The sequence below is a fragment of the Nicotiana tomentosiformis genome, chromosome 2, assembly GCF_000390325.3.
Source record: "Nicotiana tomentosiformis chromosome 2, ASM39032v3, whole genome shotgun sequence".
Classification (NCBI taxonomy): Eukaryota; Viridiplantae; Streptophyta; class Magnoliopsida; order Solanales; family Solanaceae; genus Nicotiana; species Nicotiana tomentosiformis.
Window position 1 is genome coordinate 126686253 of NC_090813.1, and position 23813 is coordinate 126710065.

Here is a 23813-nt window from a genome sequence, read left to right on the forward strand (position 1 = left end):
AATGACTCGTTTCCATTGCCAAATATCGATCAAATGATCGACGCCATGGCCGGGCACGAGTTAATGAGTTTCCTCGATGCCTATTTTGTGTACAATCAGATCAATATGAACCCAGAAGATCGGGAAAAAACTTCGTTTATAACAAGTTTTGGCACATATTATTACAACGTAATGCCCTTCGGACTAAAAAAACGCCGGAGCCACTTACCAATGGCTCGTAAATAGATGTTCGAAAAACAAATAGGAAAAACTATGAAAGTATATATAGACGATATGCTCGTTAAGTCTCTACATACAGGTAGCCACCTGAGACATCTGCAAGAAATATTTTACACACTAAGGGTGCACAATATCAAGCTTAACCCCGAGAAGTGTGCGTTCGGGGTCGGATCATATAAATTCTTAGGGTTCCTAGTCTCACAAAGAGGAATTGAGGTGAATCCCGACAAAATCAAGGCGATAGAGGATATCCCGGATCAACTATTCAACGTAAAGGAAGTACAGAGACTCACAGGCAAAATAGCGACTTTGAGCAGGTTCATCTCCCGATCATCGGAGAAGTGTCATCGCTTCTTCGCACTACTCAAAAAGAAAAGCAACTTCGAGTGGACGCCAGTGTCGGCAAGCCTTGAAGGAATTGAAGAAATACTTGTCAAGCCCTCTTTTGCTCTTGAAACCTAAAGAAGGAGAATCATTGCTGGTCTACCTGGCGGTCTCAGAAGTTGCGGTAAGCGTAGTTTTAGTTCAGGAGGAAAAAAGTACACAATTCCCCATATATTACATTAGCAAAATTTTAACGGGAGCAGAAACACGCTACCCACATCTGGAAAAGCTAGCCTTAGCTCTCGTGGTAGCTGCCCGGAAGCTAAGGCCCTACTTCCAATGCCACCTGATAACCGTGGTGACTGCTTTTCCTTTGAGGAATATACTCCATAGACCCGAACTCTCTGGCAGATTGGCCAAATGGGTCATTCAAATGAGCGAGTTTTACATAGAGTATAAACCGAGGATAGCGATTAAATCACAAGTCCTGGCTGACTTCGTGGCTGATTTTAGCCCTGGACTATTGCCTCTAGCTGCCAAAGAGGAAACAATGGTGTCAGAGCCGGCACCGGGAGTCTGGACCTTATTCACGGATGAAGCTTCAAACGTGAAAGGGTCTGGACTTGGAATAGTCTTGGTCATGCTTTCGGGGGAAACCTTAAGGCAAGCCATCAGAACTATCCCTCTAACTAACAATGAGGCAGAGTATGAAGCTTTGATTACAGGACTCGAATTAACCCAGGGACTTGACTCCGAAGCCATCAAAGTGAAATGTGATTCACAGTTAGTGGTAAATCAGGTCTACGAAATTTTTGACACCAAAGAAGAGCGTATGCAACAATACGTAGTAAGGGTTCAGGCTTTATTGACAAGATTCCAGGAGTAGTCAATAACCCACATCCCGAGGGAAGAAAACGTGAAAGCGGATGCATTAGCAAATTTGGGCTCATCAACAGAAATCCAAGGACCGGAATCGGGCACAATTGTACAACTGATGAACTGAGCTTTGGACACGGATGGCTATTACGAGGTAAATTCGACTAGTCTGGTCTAGGACTAGAGAAATGAGATAATTAATTACCTCGAGCATGGAAAGTTGACCGAGATAATTAATTACCTCGAGCATGGAAAGTTGACCGAAGACTCCAAAACATCGAGAGCATTGTGCGCCAAAGCCGCACGCTAAAAAGTAGGGATTTTGACCGCTTATTTTCTCTCTTTTACTTGCGTTTTAGCTCAAAATGCTTAAAGATATTCCCAAGAACTAGTGAAATGAGCTTTCTTGCAGGAATAAAGGGAAACGAGCCGAGGAAGTGAAAATCAACTCAAAAAGGAGTCAAAATTGGACAAAGACCAAAACAAGGCAAAACTGCTTACAGTGCGGACCGCACAATACTGTGTGCGGCTGCAAATAATAAAGAAGCCCTGTCAGATTAGCTTCATAGTATGCAGACCGCATAATTTTGGTGCGGTCGCAGAAGAGAGATTCAGAGAGTTGGAATTTTTGGAAAGCTGAAGAAATGTGGACTGCACCATTATTATGCGGCCGCAGGATGCCAAGTGCGGTCGCACTCACTATTATGCGGCCCGCAAATGACCAGAATCAGAGAGCCTTGATTGAAGCTATGCGGATGACACTATTATTGTGCGGTTGTGGGATTCAAAGGTGCGACCGGATTCAAAAGTATGCAGTCCGCAGAAGAAGGTCCAAGTCCCAGCCCAAGTCAAGTGTGCGACCGCACTTAGAAATGTGTGGTCCGCACTCAGAAATGTGCGGTCCACACAATTAGACGAAGTGCGGCCGCATCCCATTTTTATTCGACCGTAGAAGGCCCAGTTGACCAGAATTATGCGGCCACACAACCTCCGCATGGGCATTTTTGTCAGATATTTTTAGCTTAGTATAAATAGAACGTTTTGTTATTTTTAGGGTAAGTTTTGTTTTGGGAGAGCACCTAAACTATTTTTCTTTAATGTTTTGAGTAATATTGTACTAGATTAGCTTCTAAAGATTATATTTTCTTTCCCTAATCAATTATTATGCATTCTATCTTAATTTCTTCTTGTATTTCTTCATTTTTCATGCGTAGTTAAATTTCTAGCTAGGGTTGTGGCCCAACCCTAGTGTGGGTACTTAATAGGTGTTTGATTTAGGATTAGTTTGTGATTGGGTTAGTGATATTTAGCCGAGTTCATGCTTGAATACAAGAATTAATGGTTGCAATCATTGATTCATGCCTAATTGACTTAGTCTCTACTTGATAAAGAGAGACTAAGTCTAGAAAAACTTGGCTAACAAGAAATTAGGGTGAACTCAATAAATTGATAGCCCCAATTAAAGGGGCTGAATCTAGAGATAGTAAGACCCGACTTGAGCATTTATCACGTGATTTGTACAATACCCATTTGGACTTGAGAAAGCTAAATTGGGCAAAATCACTCAAACTACCGAGAGGTATAGAGTGGATAATTGCGTGTGATTGCTATATTACAACCCCGACCAATCAAACTTGCCCTAGAGTTTACAACCCATTAGGTAACCACCTAGGTGGAGGTCACAACCCTAGATCTTTTATCATTTGGAAAACAACCAAAACCAAAAATATTGTCTTCTAGTTTTTTAATTACAATCAATAGTTTAAATTAGAAGTAGAAATAACAAACAAGAATATGGAAGCGTAATCTAAGGCATATAGTCCAATTATACTAAATATATACCTAATCCCAATTCTAACTTCCTGAGGATTCGACCCCGACTTGCGTTGGGTTTTATTATTGCTTCGACCGCCTCACTACCTATATTTGTGGTGTGAGTTTGGGCAACACCAATTTTTGGCACCATTGTCGGGGAGTTAAACGGATTTAGCTATATATCTAGGTTTTTGTGTGATTTGTCTTCTTTTCCTTCCGAGTCATTAATTTTTCTTTTGAATTACTTATAGGTACGAGAATGGCTCTCAACAATGAGCCCATTGGTAATTTGCCATTGGGGAAGGAAGTGGACGATGATCAAGGAGATGAGGTTCTTCCCGAGCCTCAAGCAAATAGGCGAGGCCGACCGCCTCAAGATAATGTTCCCGTCCCTCTCTGACCCCCACCAAGAGCGGCAGCGCACCGGGTGTTGCCGAACGAGAGTTATGCAAGTGCTATAGTCTCACCCCACATTAGGGAGGGCAATTTCCAAATCACCAACGTGATGCTTACACTACTTGAGAAACGGGGATTCTTCACCGGGGCTCCAAATCAAAATACTTACATGCATCTCAAGGGTTTGGACTGGCTAGAGAGATTGCCCAATCATTCCATCCATACATGGGATGAGTTGGCCGAAATATTCATTGCCAAATTCTTCTCTCCGGGGCACATGGCTACACTACGGGATGAAATTCTAGCGTTCAAGCAAGAGCTCAATGAGCCATTGCACGAGATTTGGGAAAGATATCGTACCATGGTTAAAGAGTACCCGAATAATGATATGACCGAGGCCATGATCCAACAAACCTTCTACAGGGGGATCAACACAACAAATCAATGTGTGGTAAATCAACTCACCGGCGGGAACTTCATGAACACACCTTATGCCGAAGCTTGTAAAATTATGGATGAGATGGCGGATACCTCATCGGCATGGCAAAGTAAGGCCAATGTTCCGCAAGGTAACCCCAATGTCATTCACCTACACAAAGAACTCCATGATCATGGGTAAGCTATCGCAGAGTTAACAACCACAACGAACCTATTGGCAAAAGCTCAGCTGCAACAAGTTCAAAGGCCAAAATAAGTGAATGCGATGGAAAGCGTAAATATGATGATGAACGATAGACGACAAAAAGGTCAACAAGGGCAAAGCCGTCCGGAACAATTCATGCAAGATGATAGTGGGTATGACCAAGGTGATTCGTATAATAATCAAGAAGAAGAAGTGCAATACGTCAACAATTATTAAGGTCAAAGAAACAATGCTCAAAATCAACAACAATGGAGATCACAAGGAAATTGGAACAACCAAGGCCACCAAGGCAATTGGAGTGGTGGCAACAACAATCAAGGCAATTAGAGAAATAACAATAATCAAGGCAATTGGAATAATCAAAGAAACCAAGGCAATTGGGGTGGCAACAATCAAAGTAATTGGGGAGGTAATCAATGAGGGCGGAATAACAACAACAACCGGGGGTCGGGTTTTCAAAGACCCCCGATGTTCCAAAAACCGAGCAATCCACCTCCTTATCCTTCTCAAGGCCCGAGCTCTTCTAACAATGAGATGGGACGGATTAAAAATATGTTCAAACAAATGATGGAGAAAAATGCAGGCTCCGATGCTTAATTAGCCTCCCACAACATTTCAATCCGCAATTTGGAGGTTCAACTTGGCCAAATCTCACAAGCATTGAACACTCGTACTAAGGGGGCACTACCAAGTGATACGATGGTGAACCTAAAGGATGGGAATAATACGGGATATGCTATGGCCGTGACTACGAGAAGTGGAAAAGGTGGAGATATAACCACCTCAAATCAAAGAAGAATTGTGGATGATGATGTTGTGGTTCAAGAAGATGAAATTCCAAGCAATGTGATTCAAGCTAATGACGAAGTCAGAATTTATATTTATGAAAATGTGGAGGAGACGCAAGAAGAGATGAACCCATCTAGGGAGTACGTGAGTAACATACCGGAACCGATAGTGCCAAAGGCTAAGGCACCAATGCCAAGGCCTCATCCTCCATATCCCCAAAGGCTTGCAAAGAAAAATAGTGAGAACCAATTCAAAAAGTTTATTGACATGATGAAGAGTTTGTCTATCAATGTACCATTAGCTGAGGCGTTGGAACAAATGCTGGGTTATGCAAAGTTCATGAAGGACTTGGTCACCAAGAAGAGGTCGATGAATTGTGAAACTATCAAGATGACACATCAAGTGAGTGCTATTGTGCACTCAATGGCTCCGAAATTGGAAGATCCGGGTGCATTCACAATCCCTTACACTATTGGGAGCACCGACTTTGCCAAAGCTTTATGTGATTTGGGGGCAAGTATCAACTTGATGCCCTACGTTGTGTTCAAAACTTTGGGAATTGGGCAACCAAGACTCACATCTATGAGGTTGCAAATGGAGAATCGGAATATGAAGAGGCCATTGGGTATTGTTGATGATGTATTAGTCCATGTTGATAAGTTCATCCTTCTAGCGGACTTTGTGATCCTTGATTATGAGGTTGATTATGAGGTACATATTATCTTGGGTAGACCTTTCCTTGCTACGGGGAAGGCTCTTGTTGATGTGAAAGCCGATGAGCTCACTTTCCGGGTGGGTGACGAAAAGGTGGTTTTCCATGTGTGCAAATCGATGAGGCAACCAAATGGCAATGAAGTTTGTTCATTCGTGGATTTAGTGACCAAAGTAATTGTTGATGATTCTAGTGACACAATGAATGTTGATAATAATTTAGAAGTCGTATTGCTCAACCTTGATGATGATGAGGAGAAAGAAGGCTATGTGGAGTGTGTGAATGCATTGCAAAGGATGGGGTCGTACACTTATGAGCCCCGCAAGCTATCTTTTGATCTTGAAAATAGGAAGACTACCCCAACAAAGCCCTCAATGGAGGAGCCTCCCACTTTGGAGTTAAAGCCATTGCCTCCACATCTCAGGTATGAATTCCTTGGCCCTTCTTCTACTTTACCGGTTATCCTTTATTCTTATTTGACTAACATGCAGGTAGAGTCCACATTGGAGGTTCTACAAAGGAGGAAAAGAGCAATCGGATGGACCTTGGCGAATATCCAGGGCATAAGCCCTGCCTTTTGCATGCACAAGATTATATTGGAGAAGGGTGCCAAACCCTCTGTTGAACATCAAAAGAGGTAAAATAAAGCAATGCAAGAGGTAATCAAGAAGGAGATCATAAAGTGGTTGGATGCCAGGGTTGTTTATCCCATTTTCGATAGCTCATTGACTTCTCCAGTGCAATGTGTCCCAAAGAAAGGGGGCATGACCGTGATAACAAATGACAAGAATGAATTGATCCCCACAAGAACTGTCACCGGTTTGAGAGTGTGCATGGACTATAGGAAGCTCCACAAAGTCACTCGGAAAGATCATTTTCCGCTTTCATTTCTTGATCAAATGTTGGATAGGTTGGTCGGACGTGCTTTTTATTGCTTCCTGGATGGATACTCCGGCTACAATTAGATTCTTATTGCTCCTAAGGACCAAGATAAGACCACTTTCACTTGTCCATATGGTACCTTTTCATTCTCGAGGATTCCATTTGGGTTATGTAATGCACCAACGATGTTTCAACGGTGTATGATGGTTATTTTCACCGATATAGTGGAAGATATTCTTGAGGTCTTCATGGATAATTTCTCCATCGTTGGGAATTCTTTTGATGATTGCTTGAACAACTTGGACAAGGTATTGGCAAGATGCGAGGAAACTAACTTGGTTTTGAATTGGAAGAAATGTCACTTCATGGTCGAGGAAGGCATTATCCTCGGTCATAAGATTTCAAAGTATGGTATTGAGGTTGATAAAGCCAAAATTGAAGTGATCTCCAACTCCTTCCCCTATATCCATGAAGGGAGTGAGGAGCTTCTTGGGTCATGCAGGGTTCTATCGCCGATTCATCAAATATTTTTCCAAAGTGGTGAACCCTTTGTGTAAACTTTTGGAGAAGGATGCCAAGTTCCATTTCAATGAAGATTGCATGAAGGCATTCGAGTTGCTTAAGTTCAAGTTGACTACTACTCCTATTATTACCGCACCGGATTGGAGCTTGCCATTTGAGCTCATGTGTGATGCAAGTGATGTTGCGGTTGGAGCTGTGTAGGGGCAACGTATCAACAAAATCTTCCATCTGGTCTATTATGCAAGCAAGACCATGAATGATGCCCAAGTCAACTACATAGTGACCAAAAAGGAGCTCCTTGCTATTGTCTTTGCTATGGAGAAGTTTCGCCCGTACTTGATGGTTACAAAGGTGATTGTTCACACCGACCACACGGCGCTTTAGTATTTGATGAGCAAAAAATATTCTAAGGCAAGGTTGATGCGGCGGGTGCTTCTATTGCAAGAGATTGATCGAGAGATTCAAGACCGCAAGGGTAGCAAAAATCAAGTGGCGGACCACTTTTCCCGATTGGAGGAGGAGGGGAGGCCACATGACGGCCTTGAGATCAATGATTCATTTCCCGACAAGCAACTCCTAGCCGTTTCAATGACCGGGATACCATGGTTCGCCGACTTAGCAAACTATCTTGTGAGTGGCATTATACCGAATTAGTTCTATTCAAGCTAAAGGAAGAAGCTCAAATAGGATTGCCTTGACTATTATTAGGATGAGCCGTATCTTTTCCGAATATGTACTGATGGTGTGATATGACGATGTGTGCTGGAGGAAGAACAAATGGGTAATCTTGAGGCTTGCCACTCTTCACCGTATGGTGGTCACCATGGTGGAGTAAGAACGGCGGCAAAAGTTTTGAGTTGTGGATTCTATTGGCCTACTCTCTACAAGGATGCTAGTGAGCTTGTCAAGCGATGTGATGAATGCCAAAGGGCCGGCGGGATCTAAAAGAAGAATGAAATGCCTTTCACCACCATTTTGGAGATAGATATCTTCGATGTGTGGGGTATTGATTTTATGGGTCCGTGTGTTTGCTCTTATGGGAACACCTACATTTTAGTTGCGGTGGATTATGTATCTAAATGGGTTGAGGCCATTGCTTTTCCCAACAATGAAGCAAGGGGTGTGGTGTAATTCTTGAAAAAGAACATCTTCACAAGGTTCGGTACCCCAAGAGCCATTATTAGTGATGGGGGTTCGCATTTTTGCAACAAGGCTTTTGATACCTTACTCATAAAGTATGGTGTCACTTACAAAGTATCAACCCCCTACCATCCTCAAGAAAGCGAACAAGTTGAAGTCTCCAACCGGGAGATAAAGAGTATTTTGTCAAAGACAGTCAATGCCAACCGGACGGATTGGTCAAGAAAACTTTATGATGCTCTTTGGGCTTATAGAACGGCCTACAAAACACCGATCGGGATGTCTCCATACTGGTTAGTGTTCGGAAAGGCATGCCATCTTCTGGTAGAACTTGAGCATAAGGCCATGTGGGCTTTGAAGAAGTTGAACCTTGAATGGGATGTCACAGCAAATCTAAGGATGTCACAATTGAATGAGCTTGATGAATTCCGGTATCATGCCTACACAAGCTCGTCTCTTTACAAGGAGACGATGAAGTACCTCCATGACAAGTACATCCATAACAAGGAATTTAAAAAGGGTGATCTTGTGCTATTATTCAATTCCCGATTACAGATATTTCCGGGCAAGTTAAAGTCAAAATGGAGTGGCCCCTTTGAAGTGGTGAATGTAACCCCCTTTGGTGCTCTAGATTTGAAAAATAAGAATGATGAGATGTTTAGAGTCAATGGAAATCGGGTTAAACATTATCTTGGTAAGTTTGATGATGGCCAAATTGTGGCAGTTCTTTATTTCAAATGATTAGTAATCTGTGTCGTGCCGCGACATTAAATCAGGCGCTTCTTGGGAGGCAACCCATGCATCTTTTTCTTTTTCTTGTTTTTCTTCTTTGTTAGATAGCTTTGCTTTGTGCTAACTAGTTTTGAAGTGTATGCAGGAATGGGTGTGCATTGCAAGGTCTGTGCAAGAAGCTAAGTGTCACAGGAGTGCGGACAGCACCAAAATTATGCGGACTGCACAATCACTCTGCGGCCTCACAATTCTGTGTGCGATCGTGCAACTGGAAGATCAAAAATGCATGGTCTCTAAAGTTTGGCCTGTCAAATTTCCTTAACAATTTGCGGCCGAACACAAAATTGTGTGGTCCGCATAAATTTTGCGGCCACACTGATTCTTGTGCGGACTACAGAAAGTCTTCCAGGGTACAGGTAAGGAGTGCAGACCGCACTCAAAATTGTGCGGCCGCACTCAGGTAAGTCCTAGGCCCGATGGGTTAACCTATAAATAGGGCTTTTCAAAACTTTTCATACTTTACACTCTCTGAAAGCTCAAGCCCTAAGCAAGCACAGTGCATACCCCATTAGCTCTAAATCTTCCCTCATTTCATCATGTTAGATTCTCACCTGCATCATTCACTACTCGAATGTTAAATCCATGCTGGATTTTTGTTCCTTCTTCTTAATTTATGTTCTTGTTTTCTTTGATTAGTTTAGTTATTCTTAGGTATATAAATGTCAAATGTGCTTAATATGTGCTTCAAAATCATGTGGGTAGCCTCGTATGTGTTAATTAGGGACTGGGTAGACCACTAAGCTTGTTAATTTGTGCAAACCATGTCTAAATTGTGAAAATTGCATGAACCCTAGTTTACTACCCGTGAAATTCAAATTGTGTGGCCGCACACATTTTTGTGCGGTCTGCCGTCCTTTAACTTAGGGCTTCTGTGTGCTTGAATTGTGCGGACCTCACTCAAAAATATGCGATCTGCAATGAAATTGTGCGGTCCACAGTAAAATTATACGGTCCGCATTGATGAATTATCAGAGAACCCAGTATTCTGAACCTGGGGCTGTGTGGCCGCACTAAAAAATATGCGATCCTCAGTGAAATTGTGCAGTCCGCAGCAAAATTGTGCGATCCGCATTGATAAATAATCAGAGAACCCAGTATTCTGAATCTGGGGCTGTGCGGCCGCACTCAAAATTGTGCGGTCCGAACTTTTGGTTGTGCAGCAGCACTCACTTTTGTGCGGTCTGCACTTTTGGTTGTGCGGCCGCACTCATTTTTGTGCGGACCGCACTGCCTCTTCTATTTTTCAACAACTGGCCTGCAACTACCATGCATATATCTGTGTCCTATGAACCTGAACTCTAATTGATTCTTATTGTTATGAATTGCAGACGATGGTTAGATCACGTGGGGGAGGAGATACACCAAAAAGAAGGGCACCCTCCCGAGGCCGAGGTAAGAGTAACCTACCACTTGCCATTCAAAGGACCATAGGCAAGAAACCAACCACAAACAGAGTTCCTGAACCCTACAAACCCAGTGAGTATCTCCTATCTGGGAAGCTTCTAAGGGTAACTCCGTGCAAGCAAAGACGAAAGCCCAATCACAACAAGTCCCGGGTAGATTCCACTTGGTAGATGAGTTATCTTCCGCTGCTAGTTCTTCTGAAGGTTTGAGAGAGGGTAGCCCAAATTTTGATCCCTCTTCCTCATATGTCCCAGATGCACCAATCAATATTGATGATAATGATGATGTCTCGGACAATGGTAGAGGGGGTGATGCTACAGTGGGGGGTTTAGAGAGGTCGAGGAGAAGGGAGATGTGGGAAGACAGATTTGTCAGCTTGACTGCCTTCAACAGATTTAGAGAGTGGTGGCCCAGAGATCATTCACTCTTGAACTACAATTCTTGATGAAAGATTTGGACAAGCACAACCCAAATGTCCTCAGACATTTTCAGGAGAGAAAAGGATGGAAATGGTTCACCCAAAGCGTCCTCGATGCAAATGAGCATTTGGTTAAAGAATTTTATGCCAATGTGGCTCACATTAAAAAGGGTACAAAGGTGATAAAAGTGCAAAATCTAAAAATCCGATTCAACTCTTGTGCTTTGAACTCTTATGTGGGAGTTGAAGAAGTAGCGGCAGTCCAATACTTGGCAAAGCTAGCTATGGGTGATGAAGCTTGCCTGTGGCTAGCTGAGATTTTGGCTATTAGAGGATCAACACCTATGTGGCTTACAGCAGGGGTTCCCATAGTTCGAGCCACCCTAAATTTTGAACCAAAAGGGTAGCAAACATTTGTGTGCAGTCGCATTTATCCATGCCTAAATGAGAACAACCTCCCACTTCCCCGTTCAGTCCTGGTGGCTTCGATTATGGCTGGGTATCCGATTAATATTGGTGCCATCATGTCCACCAACATCATATTAGCTCTCCAGAAAGGTGAGAGATCATACCCGTACCCGAACTTCCTCACAGAATACTTCAAAGATCAAAAGGTGGAGCCGAGGCAATATGATACAGAAGTAAAGGCCAAGAAACCTTTCTCACGGTACCACCTGCAGGGTGCTGACAACCCGAAGTTCAAGGGTATGGCAACTATCTCCACTAGCCAGTCTGAGGAGCCAGCGGTAATAGTTACTAATTCAGCTGCTGAGCCTTCCGCAGCAGCCGGTCCTTCCATCGGGACAGTAGTCATGCCACCACTATCATCTTCTAGACCACCAGCTTCATTATCAGTGCCATTATCAGTGCCATCTTTATCGACTTATCCATAGACTGCACTGTGAGTCTCCCAGACATTGGCGAGTCCTAACAACTAGATGCAGGCAGCTACTTCAAAGCTGTCTGACATATCCAGTGTTGTTGCAGCACAGTCAGCAGCCCCAACAACACCACAAGTACCTCCGTCAGTGGAGGAAACATTGAAGAAGATTCTGGACAACCATAAGACCATTATGGAGACTCTAGTGGTGCATGGGGAGGTCATTGAGCAGTTGGGAAAGCAAACAAAGAAGATGCAGAAGTCTTAGGCATCGAAGAGGTCAGTGGACAAGTTGAGGAAAATGGTTGCCAAAATTGCATCTGCCGGAGATCTACCACTGGACGTACTTATGGAGGGAGCACCTTCAGTACCAGAGGCATCACATATAGCATTCGGCCAATTTGAGGAGCCGGTTGCGACTGCCCACATCGCTGAGGAGATGATCCAGATGCTCAGCAACCCTGTTGTCCCTCAGCCAGGTGATGATGAGATACAGCTAGAGGAGACAGAGGGTGCTGCGGATCCTATGCAGACTGAGACCACATAGGGAGTTAGCTTAACTCTCTACCCTTCCCTGTTCTTATTTTTGTTAAGCATTGGGGACAATGCTTATTTTTATTCGGGGGGTGGTCTATTTTGATTGATTGGCATTGACATGTGGCTTGTAATAACTCTTATACTATTTTTCCTTAATCTTTATTTTCTCTTTGGTATGTATATATTCTCCCCCTTTGATTGATGTATATATTCAGTCTCCCTTATGTATATATTCATTTTACTTCAGTTTGTATATTCATTTATCTTGATTTCCGTAGTTTATTTCGTAGCTTCTTTACTTTGTCATTCTTTGTAGTATAACTTCTTATTTACTTTAGTAGTTTATTTTTGATTTGTTATCTTCTTTTTATATCTGAGTGATCAATAAGCCTTTGGTTTTCTTAATGCCACGGTTCTTTTCAAAGGTAGATTTTGTGTGAACCGGGTGGCTCTTCCCAACGATGGATGGCGTGATAACCTTCTTAAGGGATTGAGTCCGTTTTCTTTTATGTTTAGGAAAATATAGTAGTAATGAATAAAATGGTCTCAAGCATGCTTCACTTGGTACCAACACATTTACCTCCGACCTTATGGTTAAAAACAGAGTTGTTGGCACAAAATAGCTCTAGTTGTGACCTTTTGACTCTTGTGTTGACTTAAACAATCATCGAGTGGTTCAGTCGAGCCATTTGTGATTCTCAACCTTAACTAGGGTTGTTGTGGGCCCTCGACTCCATTCTCTTTGGCAATCTAGCAGCGTGAAAGGGGAAGTATTGAATTGCAAGTCCAAGTTCCCGTGCTACTAGTCTAGAACTTGCCCAGGCAGAATTCTAAGTGTAGCTTGGCTTGAGAAATGATTGTAGGCTATCTTTGATATGATTTGAAGTTTGAAATCTTCCATAGCCTACCAATGTGATATCCCTAGTCAACCCATTTGAGCCTAAGCCTTCTTTCTTTTAATAACCATGTTACAAGCCTTTATCCGTTTTGTAATGACCCTTTCTTGGCACCCAATCTTTCCTTAGCATTCTTGAGAAATAATTGGCAAAAATATAAGTTTGGGGGAGAGACGAGGAGTTTGAAAGTGAAAAAAAAGATACATGGGTACAAAGAAGAGAAAGAAAGGAAGAAAAGGGATGGCAAAGAAAAGAAAGAAAGAATAAAAAGAAAATGCCAAAAAGAAAGTGAATAAGGTAGAAAGTTGAAAGGATTAAAAGCAAACAATGATCAAAGGCATGGAGTAAATAGAAAAGGAGAAAAATGAATGTCATGACCAAGAAAGAGTGACGTAACGTCTCTCTAGTTCCCCCGAGGAAAAAAGAATTGACTCAAAGAGTCGACAAAGTATGAGCCAAAAAGAGAATACGCAATGCTAAAGGGAAGATGAACCAATTCCATTCCGATATTTCCCTCCTTAGTCCAAAAGCCTCCATTACATGCCGAAAAAGCCCTACGTGATTTCAAGCCGAGCGAGCTTTCATTTGTGTTGATCTATATGAGGGGCAAGATTATTGTACTTAGATCCGGACTTGTGACATTCTTTTGAGAGAGATGAGCGAACTTTTCACAATCCTTGCATCGAGTGTTACATTCTAAAGTGAGATATGCTAATGGAGAGTAGAGGAGGAGGAGTTTGGGATCCACAATGACCTACATGAAAGAGCGAGCTTCCTTGATGAATAAAGTCAACTCTTGATGCTCTAGTGTCACATTAGAACTTGTACTCTAAAAGTCAAATCATTGCATTGTTGATAATTCATATGTGTTATGGGTAGTTGTTGGTCTCAATTGATATGTGATTGATTCATCTTAGGCCAGCTGAAATATCCCTTTTTCTAGTGGAGGTGGAAAATGCCTTAATTGCTTGAGGACAAGCAAAAGCTTAAGTTTGGGGGAATTGATAAGTAGGGATTTTGACCTCTTATTTGCTCTCTTTTACTTGTGTTTTAGCTCAAAAATGCTTAAAGGTATTCCTGAGAACTAATGAAATGAGCTTTCTTGCAGGAATATTGGGAAACGAGCCGAAGAAGTGAAAATCAACTCAGAAAGGAGTCAAAATTGGACAAAGACCAAAACAAAGCAAAAATTCTTACAGTGCGGACCGTACAATACTGTGTGCGGCTGCAAACAATGAAGAATCCCTATCAGATTAGCTTCATAGTATGCGGACCGCATAATTTTGGTGCGGCCACAAAAGAGAGATTCAGAAAGTTAAAATTTTGGGCAAGTTGAAGAAATGTGGACTGCACCATTACTATGCGGACGCAGGATGCCAAGTGCGGTCGCACTCACTATTATGCGGCCCGAAAATGACCAGAATCAGAGAGTCTTGATTGAAGCTATGTGGACCGCACTATTATTGTGCGGACGCGGGATTCAAAGGTGCGGCCGCATTCATAAGTATGCAGTCCGCAGAAGAAGGTCCAAGTTCCAGCCCAAGTCAAGTATGCGGCCGTACTCAGAAATGTGCGGTCCGCACAATTAGATGAAGTGCGGTCGCATCCCACTTTTATGCAACCGCAAAAGGCCCAGTTGACCAGTCAAGCTCAGAGTGCAGAGTGCACTCAGAAATATGCGGCCGCACAACCTCCGCAGGGGAATTTTTGTCAGATATTTTCAGCTTAGTATAAATAGAACTTTTTGTCATTTTTAGGTGTAAGTTTTATTTTGGGAAAGCACCTGAGGCATTTTTCTTTACTGTTTTGAGTAATATTGTAGTAGATTAGCTTCTAAACATTAGATTTTCTTTCCCTAATAAATTATTATGCATTCTATCTTAATTTCTTCATGTATTTCTTCATTTTTCATGCGTAGCTAAATTTCTAGCTAGGGTTGTGGCCCAACCCTAGTGTGGGTACTTAATGGGTGTTTGATTTAGGACTAGTTTGTAATTGGGTTAGTGATATTTAGCCTAGTTCATGCTTGAATTCAAGAATTAATTGTTGCAAATATTGATTCATAACTAATTGACTTAGTCTCTACTTGAGAAAGAGAGACTAAGTCTAGGAAAACTTGGCTAACAAGAAATTGGGGTGAACTCAAGAAATTGATACCCCCAATTAAAGGTGTTGAATCTAGAGATAGTAAGACCCGACTTGAGCATTTATCACTTGATTTGTGCAATACCCATTTGGACTTGAGAAAGCCAAATTGGGCAAAATCACTCAAACTACCGAGAGGTATAGAGTGGGTAATTGCGTGTGATTGCTATATTACAACCCCGACCAATTAAACTTGCCCTAGAGTTTACAACCCATTAGGTAACCACCTAGGTGGAAGTCACGACCCTAGATCCTTTATCATTTGAAAAACAACCAAAACCAAAAATATTATCTTCTAGTTTTTTAATTGCAATCAATAGTTTAAAGTAGAATTAGAAACAACAAACAAGAATGTGGAAGCGTAATCTAAGGCATATCGTACAATTACACTAAATATATACCTAATCTCTATTCTAATTTCCTGAGGATTCGACCCCGACTTGCGTTGGATTTTATTATTGCTTCGACCGCCTCACTACCTATATTTGTAGTGTGAGTTTGGGCGACACCACACGCTATAGATTCAAGAAAGGCCAATTGTACAGAAAATCCTTTCAAGGCCCGTTGGCCCGTGCTTAGGTGCATCAGAAGCCAATTATGTCATGAGAGAAGTCCATGAAGGGATATACGGCAACCACTCGGGTGCAGATTCTATGGTACTTAAGTTAGTCCGAGCTAGATATTACTGGCCCTGTATGGAACAAGTTGCCAAATATTTCGTACGAAAATGTGATAAGTGCCAACGCCACGCACCGGTAGTACATCGACCGGCGGAACCACTGCATTCAGTTCTGTCCCCGTGGCCATTCATAAAATGGGGAATGGACATCGTTGGACCATTACCACTGGCTCCTGGGAAGGTAAGGTTTCTTTTGATTTTGACTGACTGTTTTTTAAAATGGGTGGAAGTAGGTCCTTATCAAAAGATCGGAGAACGCAAAGTGGTCGACTTCCTGTGAGAGAACATAATTTGCATGTTCGGAATACCGAAAGATATTGCATGTGACAACGGGCCACAATTTATCAGCACAAAAGTCACAAAATTCCTGGAAGATTTGAAGATAAAAAGGATTAACTCTTCACCTTACCATTCGAGCGCAAACGACCAAGCGGAGTCAACAAACAAAACAATTGTGCAATACCCAAAGAAAAGGTTAGAAGAAGCAAAAGGTCGTTGGCCAGAAGAATTACGTGGAGTGCTATGGGCCTACCGGGCAACAGCCAAGTCAAGCACAGGGGAAAAGCCTTTTCCCTGGTGCACAGCGCAGAAGCATTGATACCAGTGGAAGTAGGGGAACCAACCTTAAGGTATTTACAGGTAGACGAAGAGTCAAATAACGAGGCAATGCTAATCAACTTAGAGCTGCTGGAGGAACCCAGAGATCTATCACATGTAAGAATGGCAGCTCAAAAGCAGAGGATATAGCGATATTATAATCAAATAACCAACCTCGTTACTTCAAAGTAGGAGACTTGGTCTTGAGGAAGGTGACTTAAAACACCCAAGAACTCAACGCCGGCAAGTTAACCTCTACATGGAAAAGCCCTTACCGGGTTTCATCTATCACCGGCAACGGGTCATACGAGTTGGAAAACCACAACGAAGACAAGTTTCCCAGCAACTGGAACGTGGGTCATCTCAAAACATATTACTGCTGACATACAACAGTCAAACAACAGTCAGACAGAAAGTATATGCTGCATTCTTTTATCCTTCGTTCTGCTTTTTATCCCAATTTGTTTTTTTAAGGCAAGGTTTTTCTTTAACGAGGCAGCGACAACAAACATACTACAACAACATCAGTAAGAAGACCTTTGATGACAAGGAAAAACTAACAAGTCTCCACTCAAGGACGATAAGGTAATCCTTATTTCGGTAACAAATTCCCACCGGGAAGTTAAGTTTGCTACCGAACAAGGGTTACACGATCGTTCACGAGCACAAACCACTAGGGATTGTCAGGTATTCTTTCGCTCGACGGCATGAATTCCTAAGGGAAAAGCAAAATATGTTACCGATCTAGGGGTTACATAGCAATTCATCGGTGGAACCTTCAAAGATACATGACTTCCAGTATTCCAACTCACATTCTTCGCATTAGAACACTAGGGGGGATAATGATACGATTACAAGGCAACTCTGAATTCCACGTCAATCGGGAACGAAAATCCGACAAAAATATGGCAAGGCAACACTGAATGCCACGTAAACCGGGAACGAAAATCTGGCAAGGCAACACTGAATGCCACGTCAACCGGAAACAAATATTCGGTAAGGCAACACTAAATGCTACGTCAACCGGGAACAAAAACCCGGTAAGGGAACACCGAATGCCACGCATCATCGGGACCAGGGACTGCACAACTAGCCCCGAAGAAACAAGATAGCCACAAGTCATGGCAGTTTCTTTCGTACGTAGAAAAATGTCTATGTAAACTATGAAAACGGAAGGAATCAAATGAAATCCTTTTCCTTTTATCTTGTTTCTTGTCTACACGATGAGGTAATTTTGTCATTTGAAAGTTAAACAAGTACTTCAAATGTTAGTACCGTAATGAACAGGAGACGTCCTCTTCAAGAGCACCATAAACTTAAGAGGGCCCTCTCTTATTAAAACCCTTCTGTTAAAGGGTTTGTTCCGGAAGAATATATGCCCAGAACCAAAAAAGCTATCAGAAAAAAATACACCCGAAGCCATATATGAAAAAGACGCAAAAACCAAACTTGCGCAAATACTTATTGAAACCCTCATGTAAAAGGGATAATTCTCGACAACAAAAATGCATCGAAGAAAATGCGTCCACGTGTAGAAAAACAGGAAATTATACACAGACATTCAAGCAAAAGAAAGACTCAATCAAACAATTGAGCAAAAAATATGTACTCATTTACAAGAATGTGCCAAAAGAAGTACAAAACAAGCACAGAGAAAACTAAGCTACAGCATCACTGGAATCAGGAGGAAGAGAAGTACACATATCCCTGGGAGCAGTAGGTGGTTCAATCGATGGCTCAACATCTTCTCCAACTGGGTCTTCGGTATCATCGCCTTCTGATTCCTTTTCAGTATCAGAAATATCGGAACCAAAATCAGAAGAATCGGGAGTTTCAGATCGTGCCGGGAGTCCATTTCTTTGCAGCCAACTCAAGCTCGCGTGCCTTAGCAGTTTTGGCATCAATATCAATAATGTCAGCTTTGGCTGCTTCCACGGTTTTTTCTCCTCATGTTGTACATGGCGTAAGTTGTTTCAACAATGAGGGAAGCCCCTCGGTGCCTGAGTTCTTCTTTGAGCTGAGTGATCTCGGCAAAAAGATTGTCCCGGACGGACCTAACAGATCAAAGACTGACATCGAGATCATGGACAGCTGAACTATAGAGCCTGTTGTGCTTGATAGTTTTCTTATACTTTTCCTCCAACCGGGCGTGACTCGTCCCCGCGGCAGCAAGTTCTTCAGCCTTAATATTAAGGATGCTACTAAATCAGTTATCCTTTTCGCAGCAGCAGCCTCACGGTCATTGGCAGCAAGAATGGCATCCTGGACCTCAGCCCACTTAGCTTTGACTTCATTAAAACTAGTCCTCGGCGGCCCAATTTCGTGGCTAAGGATCTCTACTTCCTGCTCACTTTGCTGCAAACGGGCTTCCAAAGACACGGCCTCAGTGGCCCTGGTTTCCAATTCTGAGAGGCGAAGAATGGTCTGGTCCCATTCAGCCAAAAGTCGATCCCTCTCAGAAGAAAGTTCCTCCTTCTCACGGATTAACAGTTGAGAAATAGCAAGAGAAAGACAGAAACATATCGCTGCGGCATTATGCATGGCATTGTTCAACAAACACTCTTCCGAGAGTGTCTAAATCTTTTCCCAATCCTTCTCTAAAGCCAAGGGCTTCAGATAATTTGCAAGCTCCACCGGCCGGGAAAGAAGGTTGCACCCGATAGAGACCGAAAGGGTAACACTCCTCCTCGTCTGAGGATCTTCAGAAGGGGCAGCATAATTTTGCCCCAAATTCCCATGAATAAGGGACTGAGGAAGAGGAACACCTTCAGCACGGTTAGGTGCGGCCGATAGAGATGATGTTGTCGATAGAATCATGGATGAAGATGGAAACTATGTAGCAGTTGCTGGTGGCGAAGAGGATGGTGATAAAGCTGGTGAAGAAGAAGAACATGAAGCAGTTACACCAAAGGCAACACTGATAGTTGGGTGCTCACTGACCGAGGATGGCAAGGACCCGGTACTCTGCCTCGCAGTACCGGATACAACGATTGGGGCCCGAGAACTGGAGTTAGCATTTTCCACCAAATCAACTTTCCCCAAAATGCTAAGACATCATCCTCGGCGGATGTGACTGCATCAACAGGTTGAGCATCCTGTTGAGAGGATAAGGATCATTGTCTTATATGAAGAGAAGCTCCCTCATCACTAGCTTCTTCATCATCAATCACTACGGTGTCTATGACCGGCCCGGAGGGAGGACGGGCCAACGTCACCACCTGGGATGATTCGGGGGAATCAACCTTTTCCCTCTTATTCTTCTCCCCGAATGCTGAAGAACAACTTCTTTTTGGTTGCTTGTTCTCTATCTGAGGATTCCATGAATAAATATTTGTGCCTGAAGTAGACCCGGAGGCACCGGTTCGAGCAAGCGCCTCCTGGAGCAACCTCACTGCATCAGCAGGGTCGGCCAAAACTGTTACACCCTGTGCGTCCCAAGGTGACATATAATGAGTATGAGACTTATTAATCATGATTTAAATGATTTTAAAGTCATAATATGACTATATATGATGTTTGGATAAAACATATAAAGTTTGGAAAAATCGGATTAAAGTTGCGGAAAAACCAACTAAGGATTTACCGTGTAATAGAGCTTTTTGAGAAATATATTTCGTATAATATATGAGGTCTTTCTGGGATATATAATATACCAAAATGAAGGTCTTGGAATGTCACTTCCAAAGCTCTTAACCATTCATTCATACGACATCTGTATAAAAAGATATAAGCGTCGGAAGATGGGCGAATGAGAGGGTGCCAAGCTAGCACCTCTTTGACTTTTCAAAGTTGATATATATGTTTTAACTCGTCTCTCTCTCTCTCTCTCTCTCTCTCTATCTCTTCATTTTTACATAGAATCCGACCAGAGGACACCATAAAACTGGTCCTTGAGCTCTCTAATAGTGCTTCAAATAATACTAGCATCCCGGGTACGAAATCGAGAAGCGATAATATCAGAACGATCCCTACGACGTAAGTATCGCTATATCATCTCTCTTTTTATTTGTAGTTGGAGTTTTGGAATGTATTTAATAGTTAATAAAATTCCTAATTTCTGTATTTAAGACTTAAAATATCAAGAAAAGTTGATAAATCCGTTTCCTAATAGTTAGACCTCACAGGACGGTTATCGGAAGCCGTCAGTTCGAGTTATTTGACTTTTAGTGGACTGTTTTATGGGTTGTCTATTGTGCTGCTTATTTATGGAGTTTGAAAGGATAAAAATGGCATGGAAAAATGCCACATATGGTAGGGTAGTAGGTTGGTCGCTCATCGTTGTAGTTACAGGCTAATTAATAACTTGTTGATTGGGTATATTATGGTATATTTGGGGGTTTTGTTGTATTGAAGGTCCCGAATTATAATTAGGTTGGTTTTGAGTTGCTGATTGCATTATGTTTGTATCTCACCTATAGTAGGCTTGAGGGAGCAGTAAAATCAGGGAAAATGCTGCCCGTTTTATTTTAGAATCGAGTTATCATTTGAGATACGTAATATACTGCCGCCATCTAAATTGTACACGTATTTCTTTGTAATAGGGTTGGCGCGCTAGTTGTCATAAGCTTGTTGTTGAGTTGCATTGACGACCTGAGGTATGTTAAGGCTATCCATTCTTTCCTTTTGATCAATAAAATCAGGGGAAATGGTGTTGATTTATTTTAGAATTGAGTTATCATTTGAGATACATAATATACTGCCGCCATCTAAATTGTACACGTATTTCTTTGTAATAGGGTTGGCGCGCTTAGTTGTCATAAGCTTGTTGTTGAATTGCATTGACAACCTGAGGTATGTTAAGGCTATCCCTTCTTTCCTTTTGGCATGATCCATACGATACAAATGAAACGAGTAAACGCACAATTTTCATAAATGACTGTATTCATAGAAATACTAGAGATACTTATGTTCTTGATTCCCCATATGAATTATTATTATATCTTTTGTTCATGGGTCTCAGAAAAATACGTAGTTGATAAAGTTTATCCAAAGGGCATATTGATCTTATAACATTCCGAGAAATTTTATTAACGTATTTCTTATGCATTTCATTCATTTATACATGTACATTGACCCATGACCAGATGGCGTTACATACGCATATATTATATGTATATGGAATTTGGGAAAAATATATACGTACCACCACCTGATCAGCTGGTATATGTTGATGATTTTGCCCACAGTGACCGAGATGATATGATAGGATGCCCTCAGAGGCTTGATGATGTTATGTACACCTATACCTATGCATGATACAACATTTACACGCACGTGCATGACATTATAAATGTTTCAGGATTCACAAAGTTATTTAGACTCACAGGTGGAATTCTTTACCCCATGTTTCATCTATGTCTTTTATGTACTGATTTTCATGCCTTACATACTCAGTAAATTATTCGTACTGACATCCCTTTTGCCTGGGGACACTGCGTTTCATGCCCGCAGGTACAGGTAGACAGGCTGACGGTCCCCCTTCTTAGGATCCTTGATCAGCGAGAGTTGGTGTGCTCCATTTGATTTGGAGCTGCTTTGAGTTTTGGTACGATGTGTTTGCATACATATATGGGTACGATGGGGCCCAGTCCCATCCTTTATATAGTTGTACACTCTAATAGAGGTCTATAGACAGTCATGTATAGTTATATTGTATGTGGCCTTGTCGGCTCGCCCTACCATATTCCGTATATATATATTCCAGCATTCAGATGGCTCCATACAAAGCTCTTTATGGACGGAAGTGTAGATATCCTATAAGATGGTTCGAGATTGGGGAAACTAAGTTAGTAGAACCAGAGTTGGTATAGCAGGCAGTTGAGAAGATTTAGCTTATAAGGGAAAGGCTATTAGTAGCTCAGAGTCGTCAGAAGTCCTATGCAGATAATCGACGACGAGACTTGGAGTTTCAGGTAGACGACTGGGTGTTCCTAAAGGTATCACCGATGAAAGGCGTTATGAGATTCGGTAAGAAAGGAAAGCTTAGTCCTCGGTACATTGGACCTTATAATATTATATGCAGAGTAGACCAAGTAGCATATGAGTTAGACTTGCCTTCCAAATTAAAGTCTGTACATCCAGTCTTTCATGTGTCTATGCTCTGCAAGTGTATTGGAGATCCTTCTAGAGTCGTTCCGGTTGACGATGTTCAGGTCACTGAGCAGCTATCATATGAGGAAGCTCCCATTGTTGTACTAGATAGACAAGTTTGGAGATTGAGAACTAAAGACATATCTTCGGTTAAAGTACTTTGGAGGAAAAATAATGTTGAGGAGTGATAAGTAGGGATTTTAACCTATAATTTGCTCTCTTTTACTTGTGTTTTAGACCAAAAATACTTAAAGGTATTAACGTAAACTAATGAAATATGCTTGCTTGCAGGAATTGTTCAAAATGAGCCAAAGAAATCAAAATCAACTCACAAAGGAGTCAAAAGTTGAACAAAAACCAAGGCTGGGCAAAGAGGTCTGAAGTGTAGACCGCACAAATATTGTGCGGCCGCGAAAGCCATGATGCGATCGCGATAATAATTATGCGGTCCGCAAGAGGGAGATTCAGAGAGTGTGATTTTGGGCTAAATGATGAGTGCGGACCGCACCAGAAATGTGCGACCGTGAAAGTCCATGTACGGCTGCAATTAAAATTACGCGGACTGCGATGACTGAGATTTAGAGAGCTGACAACTTGAGCAAAAGAGAAAAGTGCGGACCGCACCAGAATTGTGCAGACCGCACCAGAATTTTACGGCCGCGGAAGTCCCTTGTGTGACCGTGATCAAAATTATGCGGTCTGCAAGATGAAGAATCAGAGAGTTGATTTCAAGCTAAACTCAAGTAAGTGCGGATCGCATCACTTTTATGCGGCCGCATACTCTGGAGCGTGGCCACACTTAGAATTATGCGGTCCACGAAAGTTCAGCTCAACCCAAATCCAAAAGAGAAGAACGCGGATCGCACCAGAATTATACGGCCGCGAAAGCAAGAGTGCGGCCGCACTCAGAATTACGCGGCCGCACAACCTCCGTAGGGGCATTTTTGTCAGATATTTTCAGCTCAGTATAAATAGAACTTTTTGTCATTTTTAGGTTATGTTATGTTTTGTATGAGCACCTGAGTCGGCTAACTTTTCTGTTTTTTGAAATTTTGAA

General features: G+C 42.1%; 1 protein-coding gene across 1 annotated transcript; it reads left to right on the forward strand.

The window, feature by feature from the left end:
* Positions 1-976: 976 nt before the first annotated feature.
* Positions 977-1429, forward strand: LOC138905578 (uncharacterized). The gene has a single exon (XM_070194100.1). The coding sequence runs from the start codon at positions 977-979 to the stop codon at positions 1427-1429; it is 453 nt and encodes a 150-aa protein (XP_070050201.1).
* The last annotated feature ends 22384 nt before the right edge of the window (positions 1430-23813 follow it).

Coding starts and splice junctions, on each gene's coding strand:
- LOC138905578 (XM_070194100.1), top strand. CDS start 977: ATGAGCGAGTTTTACATAGAGTATAAACCGAGGATAGCGATTAAATCA.